General features: G+C 45.2%; 1 protein-coding gene across 1 annotated transcript in view; it reads right to left on the minus strand.

Moving 5' to 3' along the window:
- The window catches only part of HSD11B1 (hydroxysteroid 11-beta dehydrogenase 1), a 37,057-nt gene extending 22,223 nt beyond the window's left edge, over positions 1-14,834 (minus strand). Inside the window, exon 1 of the mRNA XM_088475462.1 lies at positions 14,693-14,834. Within this exon, the coding sequence (XP_088331588.1) occupies positions 14,693-14,780 (88 nt within the window). The 5' untranslated portion in view covers positions 14,781-14,834. The remainder of the gene's footprint in view (positions 1-14,692) is intronic.
- Between the last annotated feature and the right edge of the window lie 1,133 nt (positions 14,835-15,967).

The following is a 15,967-nucleotide window of genomic DNA, read 5'->3' on the forward strand; positions in this document are numbered from 1 at the left end:
GGTGTGCTCCTGTTACACAGTATATAGAATTTTTGAGCACAAACTACTATACAGTAAAACTGTTATCTGTAGGACCAAGACATATCAATTGTCTTCTGATAAAGAAATTGATTTACTCCTTTGTCCTTGCTCTACAAATTCTATAGGTTGTACAACATGAACTTTGACACTGAACACAAGTCAACCTGGCATTAATAAAGATATCACATAAAAATGAATATTGCAAGCTTATGTTTAGCATCATCTAATACATATGATTGTGGCATTGCATAGAAATATGTATCATGTTAGAAGCCAGATTTCTTTTTAATGTACTGTAATATTTGCTAACTGCACTAAGTAAGGGATTATGGGTTTTATTTATGAATTACTGCATTTTAGCCCCAATAATTTTAACTTCTTAATGCCGTATATTGTGGCTATTAGAAATTATTTATCAAGATTATTTATCAATATCTTTTCCATGGTGACACTGGCTCTGATCCCTACAAAGTCTTAAAGTAAAGTGATCGTTTAGGCGATCACTTTAAGTCCCGGGTCCAGACTCGTCTCAACCACTGCGGAGAGGAATGGGCCAACGCCATCTAAACGCCATACAATATAGCTGCGAATTGGCAAAGAAGCAATCAGAAGTGGCTAGCTAGTGCTGCCGATGTCAAGGGATCAAGCGTAGATGTATCTCTATGTCGTTCTGTATCAGAGGTGGCCCCAGAGGAGGGGCTGAAGCGCAGTCTAAAATTCAAATAGGGGAGCCACACCAACTGCCAGTGAGTCCCAGCCAGTGATGTGTGGCAGCGTGTGAAATGACAGTTGGTGTGGCTCCCCTATTTGAATTTTGGACTGTGCTGCAGCCCCACCTCTGGAGCTGCCACTGGTCTGTATCTATTTGTACTTATGTGAACATTATGCTAGACTGCCCCTTCACTTCCCCATCCAGCTTCTCCAGCGGTGGTTACAAATGTCCAATTGTAGCAAATCTGCATACGTACATATAAGGCCTATTTTCTGTCCAGAATTAATTTGCTTATTTTAAGCTAAGCAAACTGGCATAAATTCAGTTCTGCATAAGCCCCAATATGAATAAAGTATTTTCGTTATCAATGATTCCATGATCATATCACATAGTAATGCCCACTTGGAGTAATCATCATGTCAGTATGAGTACAGAATTGGGGCAGCAAAGTCATTGGGTGGTAACTGTGAGGTGGACTCAAATGAAAGCAAAAAATATCCATTTCACGGTCGCGTCGACCTCTGAATAAGGTCCTATGTCTCTGATATCCGTAGATTTTTCCAGTAAAGAAAATTTTAATATACAATGCATTAATGGTCCTGTGACACCCCTAAAGTGGTCACTGCCCCTTTCTAGAACATATTGGTCTCTAAGTTAAAATGTGCACAGGATAAGAAAAATCAATTCATTTATATACAGTTGGTAAAATATAGTATGGTAATTCATATACACTGTAAGTGTGCTGTTTGATATGCTTATGTACAGTGCCTCTGGATAAAATGTTTAGTTCATCTGTGTAAGGATTAACCCCCTCCCCAAAGGGGAACATGGTGCAGCCTGCCTTTGCTGGACTCAGAGACTATGGAGAGCACGAGCCAGGAATTGAACACTGTGGCCATTGTAGAGGGGGAAACTGCTCCCTAACATGCCCAACGGTGTGCAGGGACAGAGCGGCGCGTGCGGTCAGCGGGAAAGTGACCGGCACGCGACCGCGGTATAAGACGGGCTCCCGCAGAGGCCGCTGGGTAGTTGTTGCCTGAGGAGAGGCGCCTGAAGTGGAAGGAGAGCGGGACTCACTGGAACGCTTGGTCGGAGCATACCTCCGGAGGAAGGAGAGAGCGCACTGCAAGTCAGCCGGGTAGCTGTCGGAACTCTGCTGAAAGGAAGCGACGTCAGCGGGGAGCCGCCCCGGACCTGCCCTATAAGGAGATTGTCAGTTGGGGAGTGACCAGAGTGGAGGCGCGGTCTTCTGAGAGGGGGACGGAGCCGTGGATATCGAAGGAGGAGTAGTGAGTACTCAGCACCACCCCTCATACAATTCATGTCATCCCCATTCATCTCCTGACACAATCAGTACACTTCAGCTGGGAGAGAGACACATACAGACGCTAAGCAGCCTAGGTCCCTAGAGACTTAAGCTGGCCACACACTAGACCAACTTACATCCAACCAGCCAACTTGTTGATTGGTTGGAATGAAAATCTGGTAAGGAGTAGGAGTAACTGATGATCAGCAATTTGCTCCTAAATGCCAGAAAACAGATGAAAATGGTCATCAGACAAGTTTGTTAAATGTTTGATCTAAACAATTTGTTCAAACAACAGTTTTTGTCCATTTTCCAGCATTTGGGAGCAAATTGCTGATTGTCATTTGCTTTCATTCCTTACCAGATTTTCATTCCAACCAATCAACAAGTTGGCTGGTTGGATGTAAGTTGGTCTAGTGTGTGGCCAGCTTTAGAGAAAAGTGTTGCACCAGAATTAAACAACGGGCAGAGTCTTATTTAGTGACAGAGTGCTCTAGAGGGAGGATACAGTGCGCCCATCTACATTATTGAGTGCAAACCTCAGCAGTCCGCATCAGGAAAGGGATTAGCAGAGACTGTGCACATAAAGGAGCAACAGCACTCCCAGTTTGCATGAACGGAGTGTAGCCAGAGAGGATTATCACCTTTAAGTATAATTGAGCTTGATCAGATACAATTTAGCAATCTGTTGAGGAACAAGTATTACAATAGAGACCTTGGGCCTGATTCAGACCCACTCGCGAGCGGCTGTCCGCTCGCAAGTGGGTCGATGGTCTGCACTGAGCATGCGCACGACGGAGGGAGCTCCGTCGTGCGCATGCGCCAGACACGACGAGCGAAGGACTTTCCTTCGCTCGTTGTGTCCGATCAAAGGGGGCGTGCTGTCAATGTTGATTGACAGCACGCCCCCTTTGGTGGGCGTGCCGGGGGCGTGCCTCCCTGACGGGGGCGTTCCCACGGGAACGCCTCCCGTCAGAAGCCGGCCCACTGACATCACTAGTGATGTCAGTGGGAGTGATTTTGGCTCTGATGGAGCCAAAATCACTCCGGAGTTTGCGGTTGAAAACCTCAACCGCAGGCTCCGGCTCGCAATTTCGATGGTCGCGATGGTCACGACCATCGCGGCCATCAAAATGCACGCTCGTATAGCCTGTGGGTGGTGACCCACAGCTATACGAGCGTCCAGGAGGACGCTCCATGAAAATGGAGCCCGGCCCTCATTCAGAGCGTGCGCTCTGCTCAGAGCGTACGGCTCTGAATGAGGGCCCTTGTATCCAAGTCAGCCAGCAACTGTATTCAGAAAAAGACAGAGAGGATTACAATCTGTGTCATAATACTTGCTAGAAATAAGCTTAACCTTGTAAAAGAAAGTGACAGCGCAGGACTCCGCCTAAAGAAAGGACACTTTATCACATCCTCCAATAAGTTATTCATCAACCAGTGCAACGTTGAATTACCAGTATAAAAATAGTTAATAATCTCTTGCATGCATAGAGTGGACTAGAGACCATTGTATTGCCATTTTGGGGTGCACCCGTTAATTGTTGGTCATTCTACCAGTTTCTAATTAATATAGGAGAGGGGATTGTTATATATTTATCTGCAGTTAACCCATTGGATCAAGCATCCTGAGTTGCAGCCTTAATAAAATAAAACACGGATCAGAGTGCAGTTTATTCTTGTAAAAGAGTGTCATTGGTCATGTTATGCAAATGTTTAATGCAATGTTACTGTGAAGTATTGCCATTACTATCTGATTATTGTTAAATAAATACTTTTGCCTGTATCCACTACTTACCCTCAGAACAGGACCAAGACTATCCAGAGCTGGGAAACTGGTAAGAAGCTACAACGTGACATCACACTCATAATAGACTCTAGCATTGACTTTCGGGTTAGACACCACTGTCATTTTCTAAAACTGCATACGCATACATTATTTCTGTTCACTATAGTACCTCATCTTGTCTAGTATACAAAAGAGTATTTAATGTTAATCAGCAACTAGCAGTAAAATCTTTTACAATACAGCAGAATCATATGTCAAGGTGAACACAAGCAGGTCAAAAGTCTTTTTTGTCTAAAAGAGTAGGTTTTATGGGCTCTTTGACACTCGTAAGGGTGTTTCACGCTGTGTGAACAAAGGTAGTTTGCTCTGGAAATAGGGATAAAGCTAGAAGTATAAAATGATCCCTACATGAACATGAACATGTGGCCTGATTTAGATGTGGACACTAATGCATTAGCAGCTGCCGTGCGAAAATATGCTAATGCTACAGCCGCCTGGAAATGCCTCGTAGATCCCAGTTACTGCAGCGGTGGTCACAGATCCTTCGTTAAATATCCATCTGGGTCACCCTATGGTCATGCAGAATGCTTGAGGGAACCGAGCCCCTGCACCATATTATCAGCCTATGGGATGTAGGCAGATACATGCTCCAAAAACGACACGTGCACATTTTTGCGGCAACTCCATATTACCTCCCACAAAACGGCCTGTCTGTCATTCTCTTGTGAATACAACTGTAGTCACATTTGATCACAATTCAATCGCTGCACGCCGCATTGCAACTAAGACGCATGCGCAGTCCACCAATAATCACTCATCTGTGTAAATATCAAAATAGTGTCCACATCTGAATCAGGCCCACGGTCTTAGAGAAAAATTCTATATGTAATATGCTGCAGTCTGCAAAATTAATTACATTAGGGCATGCGAAGAGTACCACTAAATATTTACATTTTATTACAGCAAAACTGAAACTGCATGATGCATTACTGTATATTGGGAAATTGGAAACATTCAAATCACCCAGCAGCTGTTTTAAGGGAAATGGTATGTAATGCCGGCTGTCGGAATGCCTCCTGTCAAAATACCGACAGCGGCATCCGGATGGTTGGTATCCCGACAGGGGTCGGATAAGTATACTTACCCTTCCCCCTTCTCCCTCCCTGCTTGTAGCCTAGCGCTAACCCTCCCCACCCCGCACCCTAACTCTCCCCGTTAGGTATAGGCACTAAGTCTGCCCCCTTGTGCCTAGTCCCTAACCCCCCCCAGTGGTGACTAACCCTAACCCTCCCCCCTAGGGGTGCCTAACTGCCCCCCCAAAAAACCTAACCATAACCCCGCTACACTGCCTAAACCTAACACTCTACCCCTCGCGCGTCTAACGCTAAGGGCGCTCCAGACTTACCTCATTCAGGCTGCCGTGTTTCTGGATTCCGGCGTCGGAAATAAGATAGGCATAGGTATTTCGACGTCTATCTTAAGTCCTGTGTCAGACTTTCAGTGTCGGGATTCAGGCATGCTGTCCGCCGGTCTGATAACTGCATCTCTTTGTAAGATACTATGGGCTTGATTCACATCCGCACACAAATACCATCGCAGCTGCGATATCTCACGGATTGCAATTGTAAAAATATGCTTATAATTCGCTTGCCGTCCAGTGCTTAGAGACGCCACTAAAAGCATCTCACATCTGCTGCTCATGCACAAAACCGGAAACATCGAACTCAGATCAGGTGACCATCAGCCTTCTGAGTAAGTCTAAGCTATCACAGACATAGCAGGTCTCCAGACAAACAGAGGGCTCTCCTGATGCAAGCAAGAATGCAGTGGATAATTTATCCATGCCCAGAAACCAGTGTTTAAATGCTACAGACATGCCTGCATTTCTCTAGCCTCCCATCCATTACCTGCCCCAAACGTTGACTACCTGTCACTCACTTTGCGAGTGTATCCTCTGTATGAGCGTAATTGCAATTCAATCACTGTGTGTGCGCAGTGAAGCTTTTGCGTATGCGCAATGGCTAGCAATTGCTCAACATGTGTAAACATTGGCATTTGCATGCTGTCCCTCTATCCTGTGCCCTCTGGAATGCCAGATCTGTCTGTAATAAATTGATCCCAATCCATGACCTTTTCATCTTCAACTCCCTGAATCTCCTAGCCATTACTGGATTTCACCCTCTGTCACCAATTCTCCTGCAGCTCACTCCCCTGGGGGCATCACCATCTCTCACACCCCTCGGCCCGGGGTCGGCATGGTGGTGGTGTTGGGGTCCTTTTATCCCCCGATTACTCCTATCAACTCATACCCTCAGAACTATCCTTAGATTCTCTACATTTGAGGTTCATGCTATACGTCTCTTCCAACCAGTACACCTATGAGTAGCTGTCATTTATCGTCCCCCTGGCCCTCCCTCCAAATTCCTTGACAACTTTGCTTCCTGGCTCCCTCACTTTCTCTCTTCAGACCTTCCCTCCATTATCCTAGATTACTTTAATATTTCAACTGATACACCCACATAATCCCCTGCCTCTAAACTCCTTACCCCCACATCTTCATTTGGTCTCTCCCAATGGACATCTTCACCCTCCCATGTGAGTGGGCACTCGCTAGATCTGGTCTTCACTCACTGTTGTGATATTTCTGATGACTCCAATTCCCCATTCCCCACTCTGACCATAACCTTCTCTCTTTTAACCTATCCCTCTCTCTTTCCCCTCCTCTACCTCCTAAGGCTCACATCACTAAGCATAACATCGAGGCTATCAACACAGTTTCTTTTTCCTCCATGCTTGACTCACTTCTTTCCCCTATCCTCTCTCTCTACTGCCCTGAACAACCCACTTCCCTATACAATGCTCCCTTACCTCTGCTCTTGACTTTGTTGCTCCAGCAATTACTGCTCACTCTTGCAGATCCACACCTCAACCCTGGCATTCCAAATGCACCATATACATGCAAAAGTGTTCGCGCACACCGGAGCTACAGTGGAGAAAATCATGCTCTAAGCAAGACTTCCTCCATTTTAAATTTATGCTATCATCCTACTATGCTGCCCTTTCCCACTCTAAACAGTCATATCTCAAGAACCTCATCTCCTCCCAATCTTCAAACTCTGGCATCTCTTCCCCACCTTCAACTCCTTCCTCTGCCCTTGGCTTTGCCACCTACTTCACATCTAAAATTGATTCCATATGTCAGGACATCATATCCCACCAGAGCCTTGTCACTACACCTCCTCCTTTCCTGGACCACTCCTCCCCTTCCCTCTTACCAACTCTGACATCATTCTCCATTGTAACTGGAGAGACAGTTATGGCCCTCATCTGGTCCCCCCTCCACCTCCCCCCTTGACCCTATGCCTTCCCGTCTCCTATGCTACCTCTCTACTTCTGCCTGTTCCCATCTTGCTCACCTCTTTCATCTCTCCCTCTCTTCTGGCACTGTCCCTTCTGCATTCAAATATGCCCTTGTCTCCCCCATTCTTAAAAAAAATTCCCTTGATCCTAATACACTCTTCAACTACCAACCCATCTCTCTCCTCCCTTTTATTTCCAAACTCCTTGAGCGTATTGTTTACAACCACCTCACCACCTTTCTTTCCTCCCATTCCCTCCTTGACCCATTTGCGTCTGGCTTCCGTTCTCTCTACTCCACTGAAACTGCCCTCACAAAAGTTAGTAATGACCTCATTGCTGCCAAATCCAAGGGTCATTAATCTATGCTCATTCTCCTAGACCTCTCTGCTGCTTTTGACACTGTGGACCACCCTGTTCTCCTGCAAATCCTTCACTCCCTTGGTCTACGTGACACTGTCCTCTCCTAGCTGTCCTCCTACTTCTCTGGACATCCCTTCTCAGTCTCCTATCATGACTTCTTTTCCCCTCACTTCCACTAACGGTAGGTGTTCACCAAGGTTCTGTTCTTGGACATCTCCTATTCTCCCTCTATACGTGTTCTCTAGGTGAACTCATCAGCTCTTTTGACCTCCAATATCATCTCTATGCCGATGATACTCAGATCCTCTCCCCTCACTCTTATCTCCAACTGCCTCTCTGCTATCTCTTCTTGGATGTCCCAGCGCTTTATTAAACTTAATATGTCTAAGACTGAGCTGATCATCTTCCCACCCTCCCAAATAACCTAACTTCCCACAATTTCTTTATCAATTTATGGCACAACTATTATTATTATTAATAATATCAGTTTCTTATATAGCGAAACATATTCCGTTGCGCTTCACAATTGGAAACATTAATAGAACAAAACTGGGTAATAACAGACAGACATAGAGGTATGAAGGTCCTGCTTGCAAGTTTACAATCTATAGAGAAATAGGCATTGATACACAAGGATAGGTGCTATATAATGCATTTTGGTCCATCCAGATTGCAGAGTTTCTTGGTGGGCTGTATGATCCATTCACACAGGAATGTTGGCCAAAGGTAAGGAGGATATGAAAGAAAGACTATGTGTGAGGTTATGTGTGGACTGTGAAAGGGGATGTTATTAGATATGAAAGCTATGAAGATTATGTGGGCGGTTCTGGAATCTGAGGTGAGTTTTCAGGGAACGCTTCAAGGTTTGGAGACTAGAGGAAAGTCTTATTGTGCATGAGAGGGCATCCCTTAGAGTGGGTGCAGCCTGAAAAAACATCCTGTAACCGTGAATGGGAGCAAGTGATGCATGGAGATGAGAGACGCAGATCTTGTGCTGAGCGGAGATGACGAGTTGGGAGATATTTTGAGATGAGTGAAGAGATGTATGTTGGTGTGGTTTGGTTAATAACCTTATATGTAAGTAAAAGTAGCTTGTATTGAATACGGTAGAAAACCAGTAACCAATGGAGAGATTGACAGAGTGGAGCAGCAGACGAAGAACGTTTGGTGAGGATGATCAGCCTCGCAGCTGTATTCATAATGGATTATAGTGGCGAGAGACTGTTCTTGGGAAGACCAGTAAAGAGACTATTGCACTAGTCAATGCGGGAAATAATGAGTGCATGGATTAGAGTTTTTGCAGAGTCTTGTGTAAGATATGGTCAAATTTTAGATATGTTTTTTAAATGTATGTAGTATGATTTTGGACAGATTGATGTGGGGAACAAAGGACAATTCAGAGTCAAGTATGACACCTAGGCAGCGAGCTTGTGGGGTAGGGTGGATTGTCGAGTTATCAACAGTGATAGATCAGGTTGGTAACTGTTATTAGCCGGTGGAAATCTAATTAATTTAGATTTATAAATATTAAGTTTGAGGTGGCGAGATGACATCCAAGATGAAATGGCAGAAAGACATTCAGTGACACGGACCAATACAGATGGTGACAAATCTGGGGAGGACAGGTAGATTTGAGTATGATCCAAGTACAGATGGTACTGAAATTTGAAGGACTAGAGCAATTTTACTTTTTTTTCTTGGGGATCGAAATGGCTGTTCGTATTCCATTAGCTTTTTTTTTTTTGCCAATTATCTTTCTATTCCCCCTCATACTATTTTCATAAGCCTCATTTACAACCTTCTTCCCGAGGTGATTACCTTCCACATGAACACAAAAAGAGAAGTCAGCTGATCTTTTCATGTGTGTCAGGAGCTGCACTTGAAGTGTCCACCATCCAAATATGTAATAAGCAATAAAAGAATATTTGTGACAGCAATACACCTTTATGAGGAGTGTCTTGAAGTGTGTAAAACAGTACAAGATGTGGTGTGAAAATGAGGATTTTGCAAGGGTTTTGTGTGAGGGTTGTTTCTGTATATGGCTGTTAGTTTGGGTGTGCCCTAACTTGTTATTACATCCCATGTGGGTGGAACATTCAATTCTAGGGTAGTTTACCTGTTCTGGGTTTAAATCTCCAGTTGCATTAGACACATCCACTTTCCCAAGAGCTAGCAGGGTTAAATGGATGGTCTTTTGAGGTCTGTGTTGGCATTTCCTTATGGATAAGTTATTTGGTGCATGTAGGTATTTTAGGATACCACAGGATTAGGTAGTTTATTTATAAGGTAATGAAATCGGAAGTAAATGAATTGGTTTTGGCTATTATGCATGACCTGCAGTTGATTATGGGGCTTGGGTTATTGTGCCCAGACATTTTTGGCATTGTCTGCAATTTGGTGTGGCAGATGATGAGCTCAGGGAGAAGGTTCATACTGCAGTGGTTCAGTTTGTGTTGGATAAAGGCGGTATTGTTGTAAGGAACAGTTTGATTTGTTTTTGTTATACCCATTTATATCAGCCTGATGGAGTCCATCTAATGGCCTTTCTCTGTTTATAGAGGATTTGTTTTGGGGTGTTAGCCGGTCTCATAACTGCATACCGTTAGCAAGGTTTATATGGTGTCAGGGCTACAGTTGTTACTTAAAAACCTAGCTCTGATGGGAAAGAATGGCAGCTCAGTGAACATGTTGGTGCCTTAGTTGGGTACACTCACTTCTTCAGGAGACAGTGACACTCCCCTCCCAGATCATGTAATTATAATCCCAACAGTCGGAATGCCGATACTTAGAATGCTGGCACCGGAATCCCGTCACCTGTCAGAATCCCAGCACTGGCATTCAGATGGTAAGTACTGGGGTTATGGGGGGGTTAGGAATTAGGCACTAGGGGGAGTTTTAGGGTTAGGCACTGGGGGGGTTAGGTTTAGGCACTAGGGGGATGGTTAGGTTTAGGCAATGGGGAGGGTTAGGAAGAGAGGGAGGATTAGGGTAGTGACCAACAGGTGTCAGTATCCTAATCCTGTTGGGATGCCGGCGTCCCATACCCAACCTTCCGGATGGTCCGCCAGTTGGAGTAAACTGAAGAAAGAATGAATACAATGTTTGTTTGGTGCAGCTAGTGATATTAATGTATGTTGGAATTGTTTCTTGCTGGTACTTATAGGTGGCCATCCCTTCTTTTCCACCATACATTTTTTAAGTTATTAATAAAAGTTGATCCTTTTCGCCAAGTTTCCAGTGTTCATGGGTAAGAAGCTATCAGCTGCTTCTACTCCACGTTAGCATCCGGAGCCACATGTGGGGGCAATACAATGGCATCAAATTTACTGGATGTGTGATATTTTGAACTCATTAGTCACACCTTACCATTGGTATTCTGGTTTACTGCCTAGATTCACTTTTACCATATTTGCTAAATTTATGCTTTGAGTTAACATATAGAGGTCTATGTACTAAGCAGTGATAAGTGACAGAGTGAAAAGTGATAAGTCTGTGATAAGTGCCAGCCAATCAGTTTCAAACTGCCATCTCACAGGCTGTGTTTTAAAAATTACAGTTGGGAACTGATTGGCTGGCACCTTATCACAGACTTATCACTTTTCACTCTGTCACTTATCACTGCTTAGTACATAGACCCCATAATCTCTTAAATAAAGATGACAAAGGTGAACTTACTTTCTAGATAGGATTGATACTGAGACTAAAGGCCTGATTTAGCAGGGGATGGAATTGCACAGCCGCACACAATCAGTTTTGCAATTCCGTCCTTGCTAAAATGCAAATGCAGTAGGAGGTGTCTGAAACTTCCTGCTGTATCTGCGATCCCAGCGCTGCAACCAAGGTCGCAGACTGGCATCTTCATCGCGACCATCGGTGTTGGACGGCACCATCCAGCTGAGTAAGCCTCAGCTTACGCAGGCTGGCCGGCATGCGGACGAGGAATGTGCGTCCATGGATGCAGGTCCTGACCTTGCCACTCCTGGAAAACGGAGATGACACGTCCCCATTTCAGGGATGCCTCTGCCTGTCAATCAGGCCCTAAGTATAATAATGTATGGATGGATGGACATCATACTTTCAGTGGTTATGATGCTAATTCAAAATCTAATGATTGAAAGATAACATAGGGCAAAGCTTTTCAAAGCCAATGCATCTTTGGTGGTTTCAGTTGCTGGATTTAAAGAGGAAAAAATACAAGACCAGTCTAGTAAAATAGCAATTGCAGGCATGAGGAAAGCCACACAGTATGGAACATGTAGAAAAAATAAAGCTAATATATATATATATTAAAGTAAAACTTTTATCAACAATACACTATATAGCATGCTTTCATGTCAGGGAATTTCTGGGAGATGCATGAATTTTGGGTTGTTATCTCAGAGTACTGGGAGAGTAGGGTAATCGCAACATCATAAACCCATTGCATGGGGAGGGGTGGTCCCAAAAGTTTGCAATTATGCTAATTAGGCTCAGGGCTGGTGGAAGCTCTGTATGGACCCAACATGGTACCACTCCCCCCTCTGAATTGGTGCCTCCACTCAACCCAGTATGCTTTATTTCTTTAGGTAGGAGACGAGGGCGACATCTTCTATTTCTCAGACTGGGATCATAGCCCAGCATATCAGTGACATTGAGGAGCTGCAGCTGACAGATTCAGAGGTATAATGCTGACAGCTACTTTTTCTCCATGTGCGCATGCGTACGCATCACACTGCGCGTGCGCTAACTAGTCCAAGGGATCGAGAAGCGTTTGCTCGCTGCGCATATACTTCTCGCCTGACTGAATGACAGGAGAAGCCGTTTGTGGGTGGCGACAGGGGTTCGTCTCTGAAAACGGGGGAGTGGTGGTGCGAACGCAGGCGTGCCTAAGCGTCTCAATGCCGTTACAGAGGCATGCATAATTAAGACAGAGTGTCATTGTACACGTCAGGTGGCTGGATTTTACACTGAAGTGATCGCAGTGCTTGTGGTAGGGTATGGTCAACCACAAGCACTGCGTTCGCTTCTGATGGTACCGACGATGGTTGCATACACTTCTGGGAGATGACGTGCATTAGTGGGCGGCTTAAGACAGGCTGGTGGGCATCTGCATACACAGGGCGATCGCATGCCAAGACATAGTGGGCGTGATTATGCCTTGCCGTGCGATTGCCGGCCTTGCTGTTAGCTGGCCGAATTTGCATACGCATCGAGCGACCGAATGCATCTAGTGAGCGGGTCTGAATCGGGCCCTCTGTGTGGGGACATTAAGAACAGTTTGGGTGGAATGTATGACTGTCGATAATGCAGAGATTTACCGGAACACATGGATCACCATATGTATTAAAAATGACTGCAGCACCTATGGGGCTGCCTATAGAAAATGGTGGTGCCTCTAGGAGACATGGGGCTACTTTACTGAAAAGTGGGTCCTCGCAACTTGCGTATGCACTGGATGATGGGCGTGCATTTGCTTTAGGACTCCCAGTTCAAAAACCGTTGTTGCTGGGACAGTTGTTTATCATGAAGGGAAGCAGGTATTGGCAGCTGGTGCTTGCTACATAAGTGCTGGATCATCGGATCATTTTTATTTTATCACTTTAATAATATCTGAAGCGTGTTGCCATAGGAGCATATGTCGGTGCCAATAGGAACTGCCTGCTTTACCATGCATTTTATGTAAAGAGTCTTTTTGTGTAGTTTTTTTTCATTCATTGTATACAGTATATTATTAACACTAGAGATGTTTGGTTTTACTTGCTTATGTTGAGATCTCAAAAATGACATCATATTGGCTATCCGGCAAATAAAATAAATCTGAACTAATCCAAACTTGCGCTAATTTGGCAAAAGGAACGGAGTCAAAGCCGAACCACTCATCTCTAATTAACGCTAAAGTAAATTGTTTAATTGCTTATTATTCTCTCTATAGAAATTTCCATTCCACAATGTTGCTTGTGTACGCTGTGGCATGGTGGGGATAAGAGGTGCTGCTATTCAAAACACAGAAAAAGATGTTTCAATATAAGAGAAACATTCTGATCTCATTGCCAGCTGCAGGGTATAGCCACTTCTGTCCTCTACACACTACAGTATGATTGATAACCAGTATGTTTTGCATCAGTCCTATCTACTTCATAGTTGCCGACATTCAGCTCCCTCCTTCCGGGAGGGAGTTGAATGCCTGCACACAGTGGGGGGTGTGGCCGGGCACTGACTCCCCATGGGGGTGCAGGCCAGGGGCGTGACCGCATGATCACGTCATCATGGCCCCACCCCTTCTTCACATTGGCGAAAATAAAGGCATTGTGAAGTGGGGGGCGGAGTCATGATGATTAGCGTGAATCGCGTGATCGGGCCCCCCACTGCGGGGGGTTTCTAGTTGTAGTTGGGGGGGCAGGCAGCAGCCGGGAGGCTTGCCTGCCTTTCCGGGGGGTCGGGAGCGGCACCCGATATTCGGGAGGTTCCCGACCAAATCGGGAGGGTAGGCAAGCCTGATCTACTTACTTGTTGTTGGTAATGCCGGCAGGGCCATATTACGGTTTGTGGGGCCCCAGGGCAACTAACTTGTGGGATCCCTACCAATGAAATTGCCAATATAGTATAGTGGCAATGTTATTAAAAAGTATAATATGTAAATAATATAGAACACCACAAAAGTGCCAACAGTTCACATTATACAACACAGAAACCCCAGTTCACATTATGACACAGTGCCCCCCATGCTGGCTATCAAACTTGTGTGTGGGGGCCACTGCTTGCCCTATTGTTAATCTGGCACTGAATGCAGGGTTGGGATCAGCAGCGAGTCATACCTTGGCTCGGTGAGGGGGGCCCGTAAATGTGTGCATTAGCAAGGAGAGCTTCCCATGGGTAGCCAGCCAAAGCTAGGCAGTCACTGCAGGTGGAAGATTTTACTGGAGGTGCTGCAGCCTCTAGGTAAAATCCACCACTGGTTGGGATGATGAAAATACTGCAGCAAAAAATTGCATAAGAAAAATGACAGTCACCCTACTACTCAGCAATGTGCGGTATATCCTGTAATTTACAGTTAGGGACTTTTTTGTAAACCTTATGTTAAGTCTTTGGATAATGACCAATAACAATAAAAACAATAACATATAAACAATGCAGGATATATCAGGTAGAAAGGGAAAATACTTACCTGGTTCAAACACTTCATTTCCTGAATAGAAGTAAAAAGCCACCAGAATCCCAATCAGTGCAACCAGTGCTTTGGTTAATAGAGCCATGAAAGAAGCAGGATGCAAGCTGTGTCTTGAGAAATACCGCACGCATACACTGATCACATGTGCTGCAGGGACTGAATAGAACTGCTGTGGAGGTTGAGCTTGTATAGTTACACAATATGGGTTTGGTCTGTCTGTTTATCAGGAAAGTCCAAAGGCAGTCTCGTTATCTTTAACGGGTCACTCACATCATATACTACATATCTGCTAACACCAGTTCTTTTTCACAGTGGGATAGTCTGATTCGGCTTTTCCTTATTATATAATCTGTGATAACTTGTGCCGATTTAGGGCCTGATTCAGATATGATGCTAATGTGATTTTCACGCAGAATGAGATGGTTTGTTACATGGGCGTGCATAAATTAGCCACTGCGAGTGCATGCGCAGCTCTGCGTGTCAGAAGAGCTCCCAAGGCTGCGGCAGGTCTGACGTGTCGCAAGGGCAAGATGGCCGCCGTTGTGCATCGATGTTACAGATATTTTATGCAGGTATGTGTCGTCGCACACAGGTAAGAAGGCAGCAATGTGCGTCCTTATGTGTGGGTGATATTTGAAGATTGGCTTCCGGCTCCTGCCGTGTGCACTATGGGAGAGATGTCATGAGAGACGTCATGCGCTCGCAAGCTGGCCAGCCTGAGTAAGCCGAGGCTTACTCAGCTGGCCGGTTGCCCAATGGTCGCGATGGTGATCCCAGCCTGCGACCTCGGTCACAGTGCTGGGATCGCAAATGCAGCAGGGGGTGTCATATACCTCCTGCTGCTTTTGCATTATTGCAAGGATCGCAATTGCAAAGCTGCCTGAGTGCACCTTTACAATTGCGATCCTTGCTGAATCAAGCCCACTGTTTGCACCCAGCTCAGCAAATTACAGTATAGATGATAGTGTAGATGATGCTGGGTCACCAAAACATGACAGGATATGGAGCTGCAGAAAACACATTTGTACTACTGTAATACCATCACTGACTGTAATACCATCACTGGACTGACAAACAAAATGACCGCCAGGTAACTCCCGAGGAAAAGGACAGGGACCATTAGCCATCAGTCTCAATAACTTTATAAACTAATTAGAGATGAGCGGTTCGGATTCTGTGGAATCCGAACCGCTCCGAACATAGGGGATCCGAGTCCACCCGAACCCTGTTCGGGTGTTCCCCGCCTGACTCGGATCCCCGTTCAGGGCCGAA

The sequence above is a fragment of the Taudactylus pleione genome, unplaced genomic scaffold, assembly GCF_031769625.1.
Source record: "Taudactylus pleione unplaced genomic scaffold, aTauple2 ptg000172l, whole genome shotgun sequence".
Classification (NCBI taxonomy): domain Eukaryota; kingdom Metazoa; phylum Chordata; class Amphibia; order Anura; family Myobatrachidae; genus Taudactylus; species Taudactylus pleione.